The sequence below is a fragment of the Sphaerodactylus townsendi genome, linkage group LG06, assembly GCF_021028975.2.
Source record: "Sphaerodactylus townsendi isolate TG3544 linkage group LG06, MPM_Stown_v2.3, whole genome shotgun sequence".
Classification (NCBI taxonomy): Eukaryota; Metazoa; Chordata; class Lepidosauria; order Squamata; family Sphaerodactylidae; genus Sphaerodactylus; species Sphaerodactylus townsendi.
Window position 1 is genome coordinate 29,775,796 of NC_059430.1, and position 19,671 is coordinate 29,795,466.

Genomic DNA, 19,671 nt, shown 5'->3' on the forward strand with positions numbered 1-19,671 from the left:
CCTGCTTAGCCTTAGTACAGTACACAGTGGCCAAGGCTTCTGATTTTCTCCATGTTCTTTTTTAAAAAGTTATTAAAGGAGGGAAAGAATACGTTTTAGATTTACAACCCCAAAACAAATGGGTGCCTTGCTGCACTCTTAACGGTGCAGTTCCAGGCAGAGTTACGCCCTTCCAAACCCATTGAAATCAATGGTTTTCAAAGGGTATAACTCTGCTTAGGATGACAACTGCAGGTTCCCTGCAAATATCATCTCTGCCTTAGAGCATCTCTGGATATGTTTCACATTGTAAGCATTTTAAGCTTCCATTTTATGGGCACTTTAGCCTTGACATTAAATAAAGGGTATGTCCACAAATGAATGTCTATACAAGAATGTCCGCTATCAGAAGACAAAGTGCCGAGTGTGTTATGTCCATGTCAAATACCAGAGGTCTTGGCCATGTAAAGTTTTAAAAGGATGCCAAGAATTAATGCTTGCAGTTATTTATTTACTCCATTTGCCTTGCCCTCCAATAGGAACCCACAGTGACTTACATCGTTCTCCTTTTCTCCATTTCATCCTACTGTGAAGTAGGTTAGGAGGACAGAATGTGACCGGCCCAAGTTCACTCAGCAAACTCCCTTGGCGGAGTAGAGATTTCAACCTGCGTCTCCCAAATCCTAGTCCAGTGATGGCGAACCTATGGCACGGGTGCCAGTGGTGGCACTCAGAGCCCTCTCTGTGGCCACGCATGCACAGAGTTCATCATGTTGGGGGGGGGGGGAATCGCCCCACACACACACATCTAGGCTGGCCTGGGCTGCTGGGCACGACATGTAGGTAACCCTGTTCTGTTAAACCCCACTGATTTTCATGGGAAGAACTTAAGCACAATCCTTTACCTGGGAGTAAGCTTGGTTGCTGACAATGAAGCTTGCTTCTAAACCCTCCTAGGGTCATGATTCACCCATTCGAAGCGTTGCACGATTGCTTCAAAGCAAAGCCGCCAACTACCACCAAGCTTACTCCCAAGTAATGCGCACCTTGGAGCCAACCATTTTTTCTAAACTAAAACCTCAGTATTCAGGTTAAATTGCCGTGTTGGCACTTTGCGATAAATAAGTGGGTTTGGGGTCGCAGTCTGGGCACTCGGTCTCGAAAAGGTTTGCCATCACTGTCCTAGTCCAACACTCTAACTGCAACACTGTAAACATAGCTGTTTTGAATGGTCACTGTGTCTGAGTGTTTCTGAGGTGGATTCCGCATGGGCCAAAAACAGCGGTGTGAAAACGGTGTAAAATGGTATAAAAGGGTTTACGCAGTTTTCACACCGTTTCCACTCTGCTGTTGTTGGCCCATGCGGAATCTGCCTGAGTTTTGCATAGAAATGTCACAAACTGTATACCCAATTTATTTATTAAATTTATACCCTGCCTACATCCAAGAAGGCATTTCATGGCCTTCTAATTCACGCTTTATAGTTTTGTTTCCTTTTGTTATGTCTTAATTGCTGCTGAGTGAGGCTTCTTGTAAAGATCTGATGAAGTTTACTTCAGCCCGCGCAATGTTTCATTTAATCTGCTACCTCTTTAAGGTGCCATAATGCTCCTTTTAGGTTTTGCTATAGTGTACTAACACAGCTACCCTGCTTGAATTTGACACACTACAAATCACAATACTGGCAGCCACTACTAGTTTGGTAATTTATAAGCCACAGGCTACACTCGGGTAATACAAACAAACACAGGTGATACAAAATTTTGCTTGTGAGGAGAACAAGTCCAAAAAATAGATTCCCCTCCCCCCTCCCTTAAAGCCATAAAGCCGAGAGTGGAGACTATTATGATATGTAACAAATTAGAGTTTCTTGTGATGTTTAAATTGGTTTTTGCTCTCAAATTGGGATTCTAAAACAAGGATTAAACTGTGGTTTAGAGTGCATCTAGGATCGTTCTGTTTAGGATTTTACTAAAAGAATCCTGGTTTATATAGGAAATCAACCGCAGCTGGCTAAATCTTCTAGTTCAGCCATCATAATAAACTGTCTTTCCTTTCAGTCAAGGAAATGTTTAACATTTGTTCTACACATGAAGGGATATGGGATGGAGAACTGTGTGTATGTAGATTGAGAAAGAGAGGGAGACAGACACGAGTTCTTCTTGTGGCAATTCTACCACAGGGAAGAATCACAGGCATTTCATATCAAATGCTGGCAGTCTGATTGTAAGGACTACCAGGAGAATGATAGCACTGCCAGTCAGTCCTCCAAGGGGATCCAGTGGTATAATTCATGGATACACCATCATAACTCAAGATCCCCTGGTGTATTCCTTCATTACCTCCCTGATTACTTTCAGAACCTGGCCTCCGGATTGTGCTGAATTGGACCACATGGGAGAAGGAGATAAGGAGCTCTGCGCAATAGTTCTGGGAAGCCGCCTGTTTTCATTTTCTTGATGGAAGCAAGGGAACCCAAAGCAAGAGTAAATGGGCCCCAACTCCTTTATGGCTTTATCAATAATACAAGACATCCTCCATCCCTCCATGAAATAATCAAGAACCTTGCACGAATAACACAAGCTTGTTGTTTACTGGTGTGACTTTATTGGCTTCGCTGCGCCTCCACAGCGCCTGGCTGGCTGCCGCCTCTCTGAGCATGACCTAGTATACAAAAAAAAAACACACTGAATAATGTGATCCACACATAAAGTGTTCAGATGAGACAGAGCATTCACTTTTCTACTGGCATAGGTCCAGACGTGAGGAGAACAGCAAGGTTGCAAGCCGAGCATCATCTTCTGATGGTGGTAGTGGAAAGTGCCATCATGTCCTTTTTTGTGTCCAAGGGCAGCCCAATCCAGATGGGGACAGGGAGAAGCAGGTCTTGGAACTGGTGTGGGGCACTGCCAGTGCATTTGTCCACCTCATATGAGCAGCAGTGGCGTAGTAGTTAAGAGCAGGTGCATTCTAATCTGGAGGAACCGGGTTTGATTCCCAGCTCTGCCGCCTGAGCTGTGGAGGCTTATCTGGGGAATTCAGATTAGCCTGTGCACTCCCACACATGCCAGCTGGGTGACCATGGGCTAGTCACAGCTTTTCGGAGCTCTCTCAGCCCCACCCACCTCACAGGGAAAGGAAATTGTAAGCCCCTTTGAGTCTCCTACAGGAGAGAAAGGGGGAATATAAATCCAAACTATTCTTCTTCTTCTTCTTCTTCTTCTTCTTCTTTTTCTTCATCATCATCATCATCAGCAGCAGCAGCAGCAGCAGCAGCATAAGTAGCACTTAGGTTGGTGTGGAGGGAAAACAGGGAAGAGGCCAGGTGCTATGGAGCTCTGTGTGCCTGACCCAGAAGCAGCATCTGGCCCCAGAACTGCACCAGCCTAAATGTGGACATTGGCTCAGCTGGGGGCAAGCTAGGGGTATTTCAGGCCTTAATTGACTTCCACCGGGCTCTTGGCCCAGGAATGCCCCTGGCGCAAGAGTCCAAATTATGCCACCCAAAAAGGGTGGCATAAGTCAGTTTTGACCTATGGGGTCTTCTCCAGCAGTCAGAGTTTGTTGGTTTTTTACTGCCTTCCCACAGGTTCCCCTCTGGAGGCAGTGCACCAGTGGCACCATTCCCAGCCACTTCAGCGCTCTGGATGAGCCTTTTGGAAAATCAACAGAGGGATTCTGTTTGTTCAGTGTGGTTTCGTTTTGGGAGGTGGGCTGCCCTAGTGTTGGTGGCCCCCTTATCTTTAAAAAAAGCTGGCCCTGGTGACATTCATCTCCCCTGAGGTCGGAAATCTTTCCTGGGAGAAACCCTAGGCTAACATGCAGCCCACAGGCCAAACATGGCTCTCTTGTCCCAAGGTGCAATCTGCCTATGATTTTAAGCAATTTTTTTTTTTGAGCTGTTCAAGTTAATTGCATTACAATCAAATCTTGGACCTGGGTCATTATAAAGAATGAAGGACAAAAGGAAAATGGGTATAAGTAAAATCTCTGATGCCCTTAACTCACGGTTGAGTCATGTGAAATACTTGTACACCGCGCGTAAAACTGGATTCTGACATTCGATGATGTCGCCATGTCGGAGTTACTGAGTGGCCAAGATTGGGGATGGATACAAAGCATACACTCTTGTAGATCATGTGGTCCACAACTGGAAAAAAAAACTTGGATGCCCCTGCCCTAAGTTCCCAGTGGAGGGTCCCCTCCACCAAATGAGCTATGCGAGTGACTAGCGGAGATGGAAGAAAGAACTGTTTCTGGTTCCTTTTTAGTTGCCTGTGTTTACTGGAGAATACTGGAGGCTGTGTTTACTGGAGAATATCCAGACCCTCCTCTGCTGTGTTCCATGGAGAGCAGTAGTTGCAGGATTCCTGCTGGGCACATCACAGTCCTCCTTCCAGCAAGGGTGGTGTTTCTCTAGCATGGTACCAGTGATTAGTGTGTCAGGCTAGGAACTATGAGATCAGGGTTCAAATGTTCACTGTGCAATTAAATTCACTTGAACTAGCCACTCTTTTTCAGCCTAACCTACCATACAAGGTTATTGTTGGGGGGACTAAATGGAGGAGGAGAATCAGTGTCATAAGCCACTGGGGTCCCCATTGGTGAGAAAATATATACTGATACAGACTGAAATATTGTATTTGTATTTAAACACGCAATTCATAAGGATACAGGAAGGAGCTTCTTTTGTTCCTTCCCTTGTTGTGTTCTGTAGGGGAGAAGAACTTATGGCTAAATCTACCACTGTGAGAGGCATGGGGCCGTGTCGGTGGATTTGCCCTCCCCTACAGTGAATCTGCTTAGGTGTGGCCACTGCAGCCCTCCCCAACAGTGGGACGCAGTACCGAACACTGTGCCAACATCCTTGCAGCCCTGCCACCAGCTTAGTCGGGGAGTCTGGGGGTGTAGCCAGGGGAGACACTGTCACTAGTTGGCTTCCTCCCGGCCATTGCAGCGGCCAGAGCTTCGGACTTACACCGTTTCAGTGGCATAAGTCCATTAAGCCCAATGGGGGTTTTCTGGCAGCAGGTAGATTTTTTGTGTGCTTTTAGCCTCCCCATGCTGTCAGCAGTGGCGTAGGAGGTTAAGAGCTCGTGTATCTAATCTGGAGGAACCGGGTTTGATTCCCAGCTCTGCCGCCTGAGCTGTGGAGGCTTATCTGGGGAATTCAGGTTAGCCTGTGCACTCCCACACATGCCAGCTGGGTGACCTTGGCCTAGTCACAGCTTTTCGGAGCTCTCTCAGCCCCACCCACCTCACAGGGTGTTTGTTGTGAGGGAGGAAGGGCAAGGAGATTGTCAGCCCCTTTGAGTCTCCTGCAGGAGAGAAAGGGGGGATATAAATCCAAACTCCTCCTCCTCCTCCTCCTCCTCCTCCTCCTCCTCCTCTTCTTCTTCTTCTTCTTCTTCTTCTTCTACTTCTTCTTCTTCAGAAAGCTCCCTTGCATCAGGGTGCTCCACCATTTGGATGGCACTGGCTGCCCATGACAATAGGGAAGCATGTCAGCATCACCCTGCTGGTGGGCTGCTTACATATATGTTAACTTGGGGGCAGGGATGGCAGTGGGTCTATGACTGGTGAGCCTTCACAATGGACTCCAGCACAGTTGCTATGCCCGCAGCTCTGTGGAATTATCTCTTTTTTTGCACATGTCTTTTCTTTGCTATGGTAGCCTAGGATACTAGATAGTTACTAGTCTTCAACTTAGGACTGAGCTGCCAGTGACTTACAGTTCAAATCCACAGCGATGTATAATTCAGTTTCAGGTCTTTGAAGCAGCACGCACAACTCTGAATGATGCAGTCGCAGTTTTGTTTTCGAAGACAGCCCTTTTGTTGCAGAGAGAGCATTCAGCAATGGATAATGTATTAGAAATAGAGAAGGGTGAGGAAAGGACGGTGTCCTGTTACCATTTCACCTCACTCCTGTCCACTCCTGAACCTTCCTGCTAGTTATTCTTCCCCTGAAAATGAGGCTGAGAGCGTGCACCTGGCTCAACGTAACCCAGTGACTTTCAATTGCAGAATGGGGATTCACATTTGGGACTCCCAGATCTTAGTCCGACACTCTAATCGCTACACCATGCTGGCTGAGCTGGCTACTGTCGCTTACTGCTCCTGCTCTTTCCCCTTGCTATGGGAAATTGACTGGCTATTTGCCTTTCCAATAGTAACATGAAAGTGACTTGCATAACCTGTTCTCACTGTGCTCTCTGAGGGTCCTGACCTATCTGACAGGGCTGTTGGAAGACTGATAACACCACAGTGTATGGCCGTTTCCCCACTCACCTTTTGTTGCCCGCTACTCTCGTCAAATAATCTGGGGGCCTGCTGCATTCCCCACTTCCTCAGTGGCGACAACACAGCGGCCCCGATTCTGCCGCTCTCCTTCCTTCTCAGTGTGTGTCTTTTCTGCTGCTGGATGGTCCAGCACCTTTCTGAAAATCCCATGCCGGGCGCGCGGGGGAGTGGGGAAGCCCAGGGGGTGACTCTGGGTTTAAGTTTCCCGCCGTTGCCAATGTAGAGCCATCCGTCCAATTAGGCAATGGCGGGGTGTGGGCACAGCCTGGGTTTTATTTTTTTATTTTTAATGCTAAAAATCCATGTCTCCACGTTGTTTTAAGTACTCTAATAGTGGGTTTGAGTGCTCAAAACGGTGCTCAAAAAGGTGGATTCTTTGGCAAAGCATGGAGACGTGGATTCGTCCTTTAGTACATTGAAAAAATCCCACCCCAGAGCAGCACAGCAGCCAATCATGACAGCCCCTGAGCAGATCGTGGCGAGTCCTGCGTAGAGGCTGCGTGGCTGCAGCCTTCATTTGAACAAGGGAACGGAAGCTGCGGTGGGGACCATGACCCCGCGCTCAAAAGGTCCCGCAGCAAAAGAAACCGCAGCGTTTCGTCCACCATTTTGTAAGTGGGGAAACACCCTATGTTAAGTCTTGTGAACATTGTAAATAAGTATTACTATTGGTTACTAGCTGGATAGGAGATGACCTGGTGAACTCTGGGCACTTTTTAAAAAGCAGGATATACATTTCAAAAATGATAACTAAGCTGCTGCCAAAAATATTGACTCCAATCATATAGTAAAGGCTCAATAGGAGTACCTTTTGGCTTTCCCCACTGTTACCTGATGCACAACAAAACCCAAGCCAATAGAAGTGTGTGTGGATTTTGTATGATTCATGAAGTTGTAGGATCCATCTTTTTGAATGGCAAGTGAGTGCCTGTTTTAAAGTATCAGATACGTACAGCCGAGATTTCCCCTTTGTTCAAGAATGACGTACTTCTGTCTTCACTTATACTTTAGAGTATCTCTGACAAGTGTTCACCTATCCACTTCTCAAAGGCTGTCTGAGAAGAGGAGCTACCTCCCCAGGCAGCTGATGCCACTGCTGAGCTACTCTTACTGTACAAAGGACCACACTACTGAACCACTGTTAATGTGAAGGAGGTGTTTGGCCATGTTTGCCAAGACAGCACTCATAAATACGGGATCGCCATATTAAACAGTTCATGAATCACTTCTGTATGGTAGTAAAAGGTCTTCTTTGTCTAATGGGTGAGAAAAAATTACAGTTAACTTCCTAAAAAAAATTTACCATTAAGCATGTGAGCAACAGTCAGAGAATGCTAACGGATGCTATAAGGCAGTTGGCGTTCAGATTTTTTAAAAGTTTGCTTGTTGGAAACTTGAAATCCATAGTGGAAGATGGAAGTGCAGAAAATGAGGGAGGGGGGTACCAGTTCGGAGTGTAACAAATGAAATATTCAGAATGCTTAAATCCTTCAGTTTTGTGTAATCAGAAGTAGGCTAGTTTTCGCATGTGTTAAACTGAAGAACCATTCAGTGAAGAGAAACTGAGAAAAAAATGGCCATACACAAGTAGATCCAAAGATGACCACCAGATCATGGGAACAAGATCTGTGACCCAAATCCTAATGCTTCCTTCAGAATCCTGATTGTCCTTGAGTCCTTGTGACTTTTGAGGAAAATATTGCAAAATAAATATAGGCTAAGTAAATCCTTTTTATGACTAAGGGACAGCCTTTAATGTGCCTTCGATGTATTAGTGTAGCCATCTGTTCTTATCATTCTATCATTCCACAGTTCCTGCCCTTCCTTCCCCCAAGAAATCCGATAAATGTAGTGAGTTACCATTGTAGCTTTCTGAGTAAAGAATTATGGAATATTAACACTTGTCATACAGTTTTTCCCACTGCTGCATTGACCACTATGTTCCACCCTAAGCATCTCTGTTGTCTAAGTTAGCTGGTTGCCTTTTTGATGCACGAAGGTGTGCCACAAATTGCTCCATCGCATCCAAAAACGAAACTTGCTCCACAGCCTTCGCAGAGCTACCTGATACCTTCATGTTTATAAAGTGCTTCAGTTCAGTTGATTTGAAATCTATTTGGTTCCATCCTGCCACCACTGATTTTGTTCCTGCAGATGCACATTTAATATTTTATATTTGTGAGGCTGGCTCTCGAGAAACCTTCTTAAAGAGGCAAGGACCTTGTGCATTAGTACAACTGCTTAGACCTGTTGAACTATACCTGAGCACTGATGGGGCTCTGCAACAAAAGGCTCTCCAAGGGATGATTGTGTAGGTTTCCCCTCTCCTTGTATACTTCAGGGTCATGGATCTTGGTGGTGGAAAGTGTCATCAAGTTGCAGCTGACTCGAACACCTCATAAGGTGGTTTGCCATTGCCTGCCTCTGTGTTGTGACTCTGGACTCCCTTGGGGGAGCCTCCCATTCAAACACTAGCCAGCGCTGACCTTGCTTAGTTTTCAAGAGTCAATGAGATCAGGCTAGCCTGGGCCACGGATGAGACATGTGCAAAAAAATGAAATCGTAAAGCGAGATGATAGAATTCTGAACTGTGTTGCTTCTCACTGCAGATGGAGAAGACAATCCCTTGAACTAAAGTGCTGTTGCATCTAGATGGGGATGCTAAACTTTTCTTGCTAATGTGCTTGTTTGCTAAATGTAGGGATCTTCTTACCTAGTGGGGCAATTAAAGACACAATGCTACTTCTGTGGCCTACAGAAAAGCTACAGTCTGTCCCACCATCTCAATATGCTTTATGGGCAGAAGATGGAAAATCCTGACATTGGCCTCAACTCCATTGCTTTGTAGCACTCCTGTGCCATTTCCACCCAAAACGTCTTCGTAGATTCTAGTCACAGTAGTTGTGGGCGGTGGGGGGCTTTCAGCACACAAGCAATGCCTCATTCATTGATCTAGTATCTCTCCTTGGTTGGGATTTGGGTTCTGGGTTAACATGTTCTGTCCCTGTGCTGGGGCAGATTTGCTGGTTTTGTTTTTTCTTGAAACTACAGACTGTGTCTGGTCTGAAAGCAACAGTGTTTGTATCATGAGAGGTCTCCTAGGTATGAGATTCCACAAAGACTGAGTAGACTGGTGGAAAGGGAGTAGATTACATTGGATGGTGTGAGGAAGTTAGTTTTGATGAGGCCATGAGAACCCTCTATTTTCAGAGTTAAGCAGTAGGGATGTGTGTTTCTGAAATTCCCCCCTTGAAGTTAGCCATCCAATTAGGTCAGCTCCTCATGTTTGAAATGCTTCCTTGTTAAAGAAGTTTATTTTGGACAAAAATGGGTAGCTCCTGGTATCATTTATATAATGCAATGGTTGGACCCGGATTCAAATCCTTCCTCTGTTTAACAGGTGACGTTCCCAGGCAAGCCTCTCAAACTAACCTACCAAACAAGCTGGTTGGGCAGATAAAGCGGGGAGGGAAAAGTTGGGCAGCCAACCAGAGCTCTTTTGAGGAAGAACAGACTGATCTCTCCCCACGCCCGCTTCCATCCCTGCCGCTATTGATTCTAGTTTCTGACCATGTAAGCTACATTGTTCTTATGGTACCATCATTCCCATTTGAAAACAGGCAGTGGGAAGGAAACCAAGCAGTTGTCCAGTGGAATCATTACCAGCAACAGGTCTTAAATCTGCATTGATGAGATTGTTTCCCATAGCTTGCAACATGGTTTATTAAAAATAAACAAATCAGTGTTTGGCATTCTAAGAACCTTGCTTTCATTGTCACACACATGTGTGTAAACCTACATTTGTATGCAAAAGGGGTCACTTTTGGGGATGAGTTGGGCATGGTGACATGGAATGGGCCCACAGAAGTTCCTAGTTCTTTGCTGAGGATTCCTCCTCTCTAACTCCAGATTCAACACAGACTCGTTAAGTGTCCTTGAGCAAGGCATCGTATCTACCTCCCATTTGTAAAACAGGATTTTATTGTTACTACTAGCACTACAGTTTCATGTATTTTATAGCCTTGGCACAGAGTAAATATATTTCTGTTTACACTAGGTTTAGCTAGAGTAGAGTGCAGGCTTCTGATTAGCCTGCCTCCTCTATTGATTTCCTCAGGTGACATAGTACTGCTGTTGGCTTTTTTTATGTTACTAAAATAATCATATTTATAAAATGTTATTGAAAGAAGAAGAGTTGATTTTTAGAGCCAGCTTTTCTCTTCATTTAAGGTTTCACAGTGGCTTGCAATCACCTTCCCTTCCCCTTCCCGCAACCGACACCTTGTGAGGTAGGCGCTGAGAGAGTTCTGAGAGAACTTTAACTAGCCCAAAGTCACCCTGCAGGCTTTATGTGGAGGAGCAGGGAATCAAACCCGGTTCTCCAGATTAGAGTCTGCTGCTTATAACCACTATACACTGGTATAGTTGTTAGTTTCAGTGGGGTGGGACTGGGGGGGGGGCAGTTGATATTTTGTGATCTTTTGTTAGGCTCATTTGAATTCAAGTTTTCTTTTTTGCCACCAAGTCACAGCTGATTAAGGGCAACTCTTCATGGGGTTTTGAAGGCAAGAGACGTTCAGAGGGGGTTTGCCATCGCCTGCCCAAGGCATAGCAACTCTGGACCTTCTGCTGGTCTCCTGCTGAGTTTGCAACAGCTGATGAGGTTGAGCTAGCCTGGACCATCCAGGAACAGCAGTCCTGGCTTTTAATCCTGGCTTGACTTGAGTATGAATTAACATGGAGACTGCCTTGTGAGTTGGTTTGGCTAATAAAGCAGGGTTTATAATTTCTACAAGTAAATATATCCAAATTCATAGGTGTCAAACTTGCGGCCCTCCAGATGTTATAGACTACAGTTCCCATCATCCCCTGCCATCATGATGCTGGCAGGGGATGATGGGAACTGTAGTCCATAACATCTGGAGGGCCATGAGTTTGACACCTGTTAATTATGGAGCAAATGGGGCTAGGAGCAGAGGTGGGATCCAACCAGTTCTCACCACTTCTCTAGAAGTGGTTACTAATTTTTTCTGAGTGCCGAGAAGGGGTTACTAAAGCAATCTCCCTGCCCAATAGGGATTGGAGGTGTGTGTGTGCAGTGGCGCCACTGTTTGAATCCCACCACCATCGGAACCTGTTATTAAAATTTTTGGATCCCACCACTGGCTAGGAGGTTGCATGTGAAAAAGATCTGGACCTGACAACACTATTAAATGCTGTCACATTTGTATATACCTACCCCCTTCCTTCAATATTCTCCTCCTCAATTTTAACTAAACTTTAATCAAGGTATGGTTAAAAAGTAACGTTGTCCATCTCTTGGGTTTTCTATGATGTACAAACACAGATGCCAGCATGCCTGCCATGACTTTATTGGTAGGTGGGGCTTCTGGCCATGTATTTTGTCCTGTTTTTTTTGCCAAAAAGCTGAAGTTGTCATGCATCATTCTCTCCCCCTGTGAGATAGGTTAGGCTGAGAGAGCATGGCTGGCACAAGATAGTCCACTAAAGAAGGAATTTGATGCTGGGGTTCCCAAATCCTAATCCAGTACTCTGATTGGTACACTACACTTGATCTCTATAAGGTGGGCAGTCTTTGTAGAAGAAGAAGACTTTTGGATTTATACCCCACCTATCTCTCCTGTGAGGAGACTCGAGGCTGCTTACAAACTCCTTTCCCTTCCTCCCCCCACAATAGACATCTTATGAGGTAGGTGGGGCTGAGAGAGTTCCAAAGAACTGTGACTAGCCCAAGGTCCCCCAGCAAGCTTCATGAGGAGAAGTGGGAAAACCAGTCTGGTTCACCAGATCAGAGTCCACTGCTCATGTGGAGGAGTGGGGAATCAAACCTGGTTCTCCAAGTTAGAGTCTACCTGTTCTTAACCACAACACCATGCTGCCTCTCAATGACTTAGCAGCGGCTGAATGCATATAAAAGTCAGCTATCGGTAGTGATACAGACTATCATGAGAAAAGAAGGCAGAGGTTCATGTCCTGGTGAACTTACAATGTTAAATTCAGTAGTGGAGGAGGGTATGCAGGAGAGGTTAATCTATGCAATTGCTGCTACGTATAATTTGAGTTGTTTCAGTTTGGGTGGGGTGATGACTAAGGATCTGAAAGTAACTCATCAGCTTCTTCTTGGGGAGGATCTATGTCTACCAGTCAGGACTGAGTAAGTGTGGTATAATGGCTAGAGTGTCAGACTAGGATCTGGGAGACTTAGATTATCCCTATTCTGCCATGAAAACTTGTTGCCATGAAACCCTAACCATGTCATACATTCTCAGACTAATCTACTTCACAGGGTTTCTGGGAGGAGAATGATGTTAGCAGCCTTGGATCCTCATTGAGGAGAAAGACAGGGTGTAAATGACTTAAATAAGACTGGAGAAAAGGTTTTTTTTAAAACCCATTTTGTACCATTTTGTATTTTTTTTAAAAAATGTCATTTTTGACAGGTCTGAAGAAAGATGTTATTTAAGAATATCGTGTTGTGAGAACTTTTCAGTTTCCCAGTATGCTGTTATTATGAGAGATGCCGTCCTTAAGACACATCAGGATCTCCTTCTTCTGATCATGCAACGAAGACTAACCATAATAAGGGTTAGGAATTTGCAGCAGCCCTTCCTATTGCAACTTGCAGCTTTCAAGCAACTTCTCTCCTTTTCTCTAGCAAGGAAGCACACGTATGCCACTTTAGTCCTCTGAGATGTCCTCCAGCCTTTCCAACTATGCCTTACGGATGGCCCACCTGAGCGCCCGAATATTTGGAGAAGTTGCTCAGCTGACCGATACTAAGTCCATGAAAGTCGTGAAGCTGCTCAGCAAGACACCCCTGGCCAAACGGAAAGAGGTCTACAACTGGTATCCTCCCCATAACATCTACTCTGGCCTTATGAAGAGGCTTCTACGGCCTCTACAGGTAATCCAGGCATTGAGGGTGGGCGAAGAGGCAAAAGAATGGTGGAAGACCACAATGAAGGGGGCTATATACTGGTTAAGGGAAGAATTATTGAAGGGTTGAAACAAGATAAAATGGAATGGACCGCCTACTTGGGTGTCATTCAGTACTGTCATGACCCTCTAGCATTTTAGCATGGGTCCTGCCATATTTCTGTCTACTGAATGCTCACTGCTTAAGCAGGTCTGGGAACGTTTACCCTTTCATCTCTCCCTGTATCAGTCTGCCCTTATCTGAGCCTGCTGCTGCAAAGAAGAAGGGGGGTGATGGGACGGAAGTGTTTTCATTCCTGTTGTCACCATCTGAGGTGTGTATAAGTGTGGGACAGTACCTTCCTATGGCAGGGGATGCGGGTGGGGGTTGAGGGTCTGATGTACCTGTGCTAGGGAATATAATGCTTTGCCTGTTCTAATGCCAGTTCTTTGCCTGTTCTTTGCCAGTTCTGACAATATTAGTCAACACCTTTCCTATGCTTGCCATCAATAAATGAGAATTCTGCTTTCAGAGTACTGATTCTATCATTGATTAAGTCTAGGGTCGTGACAAGTACAGGGGAAAGAATAGTGGTAGATCTCATGCATGTGCAAGAACCTGAATTCAAGCTCCGGTGTCTTCTGTGAAAGAATCTATGCATGTATGGAAAGACAGTGGGGTGTGACTGAGAAGGGCAGCAAGGGGTTGTGGCTGGGGGCAGCAATCTCAGGTATTGCCCCCAGCTGAGTGCTTACTGGTGGCAGCTGCTGCCGACACAACATGATTCTTTGCTCTTCTGATGCACCTCCTGCGATAAGAAGCAGAAGAAAGCTGTGATCTGCTTCTTGCTTTCAGAAAGAGTTGCTGTGGGGTTTCAGTCTGCAAAGAAAGAGGAGGATTTGTTTCTGGCATACAGGGGGAGGTTGCCAAGTCCAGCGGCCTGACTGAGATGTCAGTCTATTGGTAGGGAACAACCCAAAGTGTTTTGATTCTCTTCTCCCAGCTAAAAACAAAGTTTGCCTTACACTAAATTAGACAGCAGGTTGATCAAGGCCAGTATTGTCCACTCCGATTGGCATCAGCTCTCCAGAGTCTCCGGACTTTCAAGTCTGTTAGGATCTCATCCTTGTTTAATTGGAAATTCCCAAGGATGGACCTTCTGAGTGCCCAGCAGGTGCTCTGCCATTGAGTTGCGGCCCAATTTTCCAAGAGGCCTCCGTGTTGGAAACTGTTGCTTTAGACATTAATAGAGCACTTTCACCAGTTCATTCTCTGATGGGATGTAACCACTCTGAATGAATGAGTACAACTCAGGACAACTCATACAAGGCAGGTAAACAGGTTTTTTGGGAAGAGGGAAGGGAAGAGTTCTCCTTTGCTGAGAACATAGCATGTTTCCTTAAATATCTCCCCAGCAGTGAGTGAAGCAAAGAAATCTTGCCCCTCCAATGCAGCATGGACGTCAGAACTCTTTCTTTTAAGAGAAGGCACACGCTTCTATTTTTAATCCTGTATAAGGGCCATGCAGATGTTTTCAGAGCTTCTGGGAATGACAGGGAGGAGCAAAACAGCAAGCCCATTCATTTCACAGAGGAGGCTTCCCTTTGATACGGAAGGATATAAATTATATGTCTGATCCTTGCAGTTCTCTCTCTTCAGCTGCTGCCTTGCTCAGAAAAAGCCTGCAAAGGACCCCAGGGTCACTTTTTCCAGAAATACATTTGGTTACAGACAGTAGATGCTTTGATGGGGGGGGGGGGGATGGAATAATGTTAAGGCTTTTGTGAACATGTAATAATGTCAGTAGCTCCGCCTCCTTAGGTGAGTGGTGTTGTTTTGCTAATGGATGAGTCTAGCTGCTGGACAAGTATATCAGAATGGAAACTTAAATTCAGTACATGCCCTCTTAATCAAATAGAGCAGTGATGGCGAACCTATGGCACGGGTGCCAGAGGTGGCATTCGGAGCCCTCTCTGTGGGCACGCGCACACAGAGTTTGTCATGTGGGGGGCGGAAAATCACCCCCCCACACACACACACACACACGCACACACATCCATCTAGGCCGGCCTGGGCCACTGAGCACGACATGCGCACACCGCAGTGACCAGGGAGGACTCGGCTGGCGGGCCTGGTGCCTGTCCTCTGGTTGACTGCTGCCTGGGGGGGGGGGGGGGGGGCAGGGGAGGCAGAAATGCTAGAGAGGTACAGAGCTGTGTGCGAGGGACTGGCTAGAGGCTAGAGGCTAGAGGCCCCTGCTTGAGTGGGTGGGGCAGAGGAAGAGGGAGCCAACCGTTTTTTTCTAAACCAAAACCATTCAGGCTAAATTGCCAGGTTGGCACTTGGCGATAAATAAGTGGGGTTTGGGTTGCAATTTGGGCACTCGGTCTCAAAAAGGTTCACCATCACTGAAATAGAGCTTTATTGATAGACTGCAAACTTGTTCGTATAAGCAAAATGGTCACTGTGGCCAAATAAGGCCTCTGCATGGTCTTCTTATGCAGGTTGCATTAAAGCCCCTTCTCTCCACCCTTCTGAAGTTTTTACCTGAACTGAGACCCTTTCCGCAGGGGCAGAAAAGAGCACCCCAGGGACATTAAAAACAGCGTCCCTGGGGAGGAGTTCACACGGCTGCGCCGGCCTCACAACCCCCGAGCGGCGCAAAGACACTGCTTCCGAACCTCACTCCCTGAGCAAGGCTGGAAGGCGCCATTTTCCCCGCACCGTCCCTGAACACCTACCTCGTCTCCTGGCTTCCGGCTCGTCGCAGAGGCCAGGGGACACGCCCCCCCTCCCCCGGCCTGCGACTCCAGAACGGTCGCTCCAGCCTGCGGGGGTGTCCCCTGGCCCCTGCGACGCACCGGAAGCCAGGAGTAGGCGTTCAGCGATGGCGCAGCCTGTGCGAAGGCTGCGCCGCCGCCGGCCACCCTCCCGGCATTGTTTATGCCAATGCACCCCCGCACTGGTGCCGTGTGGAAAGGGCCTAAGTCTTATTAGTGTCCTGTAGCTGGAAGGTTACTAGTTGAGTAATGAATGGAGAGAGAACAGAGAGGGTGGGTGGGAAAGAGAAGTCTGGAGTTCAGGGACTGAAGTTGTGACTTTTTTTCTTAACTGCACAGATGTTAGCTATTTCTTTTTTCTTAACTGCACAGAGAGATTGTACTGATTTTAGCTACTGCTTTTCAAAAAAGCTCGGGTTTCTGAAGGCTGCATTGGTTTCCTTTCATGAAACAAAAGCAGGATTAAAGGCCTCACGTTGTAAAAAAGGGGGGTTGGAATATTTACTAGTGGCTTCACCCAGCGCACGCACCTGCGTCCGCACGCGCACGCACACACACACACACACACACACACACAAAACTGCCCGCAACAGAAAGTCTGTCTAACCTAGGAATGTCTTTTGGCTTGGATCCAGACAAAATTGTCAGTTTCTGCTGAATCTGCCTTCCTGCGACACGCCCTGCCTTGTTGCTCCTGGGGTTTTTTATCCCTTAGGTGCTACATTTTGTGGAGGTCAGTGAAGGCTGAGGGGAAAGGAAACAGGAGCGTTTTGTTCTGGCATGATAACATTTTGCCTGGATCCAACCCACTGCCCGGCAGTGCCTGGACAAAGACTCAGAGACCTTCTCTCAGCCTTGCTGTCTATAATCTGCTTCATTGAACAAGGTGGGATTGAACCTGGGATCCTCTGCAACCAAAGTATCCGCTGTGTTGTGCTGTGGCTCCCCATCCCATCCTATCTCATGACTTTCCCTTACATTCTCCTGCCCATATTTCCTCCCAACCTGATGTGCCTTTTGTTACCACTCTGGTGTTACTCACCAAAAACATCACCATTGGTAGATGCTCTGGGCTACTTGTACATGGATGTAACTCCCAGCAGGCACTTACTTTGTGCAAAGTGACTAAGGTTAAATTCAACAAGTTTGTGTGAAGCAAGCATATGTAAATCACTTACCTAAATGCTTTCAATCAAATCCAGCTTTCCTGGGGCTAGTGTTAGGCACTGCAGTGCAGGGTTCTTTGTGAAGATTGCAGCTCTGCTTTGGGTACAATCCAGCACCATCTGTACACATTCAGTTATATTCGGATTTATTTACCTAGGATCGTAGGGTTGGAAGGGGACATACAGGTCATCTAGTCCAACCCCCTGCTCAATGCAGGGTCAGCCTAGAACAGTGGTTCTCAACCTTCCTAATGCCATGACCCTTTAATACAGTTCCTCATGTTGTGGTGACCCCCAACCAAAAAATTATTATCGTGTCTCGGTTCCTAAGACCACTGGAAATATGTGTTTTCTGATGGTCTTAGGCGACCCCTGTGAAAGGGTCGTTCGACCCCCAAAGGGGTCGTGACCCACAGGTTGAGAACTGCTGGCCTAGAACATCCCAGACAAGTGCTAGTCCAGCCCAATCCCCCATCTGTTTTTCAAACTCCTTTAAGTTGGCATGAGAGCTAAAACTAAGGAAGGCAAAACCTGCAAAGAAAAATGTATGCACTCTCCAGAACAATGCAGGATAACATTAGCTGTTGCGTTGCTTTGTGTATCAAGGTGTGGTGGATGGATGATATTGAGATCTGATACCCGATTTCTCATTGGAGCATAGGTTCAACAGTTATTAAGATTGTGGAGTTTCATAAAGAGGGTTATTACTTCCAAGAAGAAAATGGAGCCCTTTGTTTCCTTTGGTCTGAGAAATACAGGTGCAGTCTGTAGCATCATTAATGGGGGTGGTGGTGGTGGTTAATGTACCTCTGAGTACAAGAAAGACTCTGGCTCTGCTGGGGATAGAAAAAGGATGTTCTCCCCTCCCTCCCAAACATCCAGCCTTGTTTGCTATTGTACTATATCTCCAGCATGGAAAGCAGGAATCAATTTAAAGCACCTGCCATACTCACAATCCTAGGAGCTAATCACTTAAAAGATAAAGGCATCTTTTCTATGGAAGAGCATCTCCTGCCACTAATTCTTCTGGCTTAGAATAAGAACATTTCCGGTCAAACTTGGAATCTTGTTATGCGCAGTCTTTAAGGTGCCATGAGATTCCTATTTGCATGTGTCTTAGCTGATTAGCATGGTTTCCCCTCTGATTAGCATGGTTTCCCCTCTGGAACCTGTTCTAAAAAGACGCATTCTTGCTCTGAGTGGAAATGCCTTAAATTAAATAGCCCATTCATCGTTGTTCAGACTAGATCAGTGGTGGCGAACCTTTGGCACTCCAGAAGTTATGGACTACAATTCCCATCAGCCCCTGCCAGCATTCCAATTGGCCATGCTTTCAGGGGCTGGTGGGAATTGTAGTCCATAACATCTGGAGTGCCAAAGGTTCGCCACCACGGGACTAGGTGGTGTGAATCAGTGGCCCAGTAGGGACAGTGTACCAATGTCCCCATCTTCGTTCCTGCACCATCTTATGGACTTCCTGCACAGAAAGCTCTGGGAAGCATGACTCCATCTGCCCATTATGTGTATTCCATCTGAACATCCAGTGGCACACATTTTACATGGGAGAGATGCTACAGAAAGTGATATGCAGCAAGTTCACCAGTCCATTCATGAAAGCTAGGAGCCTGCTGCTCTGATCTACACATTTTAACTGAGTGCCTCTCCCTTATTTCCTCTTTTTAGAGATGAGCATGAAGATTTCAAAGAAGAGATGAAAAGGCTGAAGAAGCTCCGTGGGAAGGGGCCCCCAAAGAAAGGCGAAGGAAAGAGAACACTGAAGAGAAAGTAGCATCATTCCAGTATTTAATAACACACTGTTGGTTCATTGAATGATTTGATTCATTAGTTCGGGGGAGCTCAGGATGGTAAATATCATGGGTTACCTGCATTTTCTCTTCACAACTGGAAGCATGTGCTTCATGGTAACTAGGGATTCCCCTATCTTAGTCTAATCTTAGCTTCACTTTCTTTGAGTGGAGAGCTGACATCCACTTGCCTTTCATCTTAAAGGGGAAATTGAGTCAGAGACAACCTTCATTAAACCCACAGTTTGCCTTGAGAGCCTTTTCCTCGAGGTACAGCTTGATACATGCAGAGGATGCATTTTGATGAACTACAGGGTCATTATAAGTCAACTGTGACTTAACAGAACTTCCCTCTACCAGCAGGTAGTGCAGTGCAATGCAGTGGTTAGAGTGCTGGGCTAAGGTCTGATTGATGCAGATTTAACTCCCCACTTGGCTGTGTAAACTCACTGGAGGACTTGGGCTTGTCATTCAGTCTAACCTGCCAACCTGACAGGGTTGTTGTAAGGACAGATTGGAGGAGGAGAGAACTATTTGGTAAGCAGCTTTGAATGCCTTTTGTGTAGAAAAGTGGAATATATATATTTAAATACAAATGTGGAAGTGTGGCTTGTCTGACAAAATTCCTGGCTTGGCTTGTGATAAAACTAGTTTTCCAGCTCATGCTGTTCTTTTAGTAAAATATTTATCTGTGTGATAACT

At 46.1% G+C, this 19,671-nt stretch overlaps 1 protein-coding gene across 1 annotated transcript; it reads left to right on the forward strand.

The window, feature by feature from the left end:
• The first annotated feature begins 7,295 nt into the window (after window positions 1–7,295).
• On the forward strand, window positions 7,296–18,994 carry MRPS33 (mitochondrial ribosomal protein S33). The gene is given in 4 exon segments (XM_048500199.1): window positions 7,296–7,544; window positions 12,958–13,187; window positions 13,189–13,206; window positions 18,848–18,994. Coding segments are annotated over 3 exon segments (318 nt in total). The 5' UTR covers window positions 7,296–7,544; window positions 12,958–12,993; the 3' UTR covers window positions 18,954–18,994.
• Window positions 18,995–19,671: the final 677 nt, after the last annotated feature.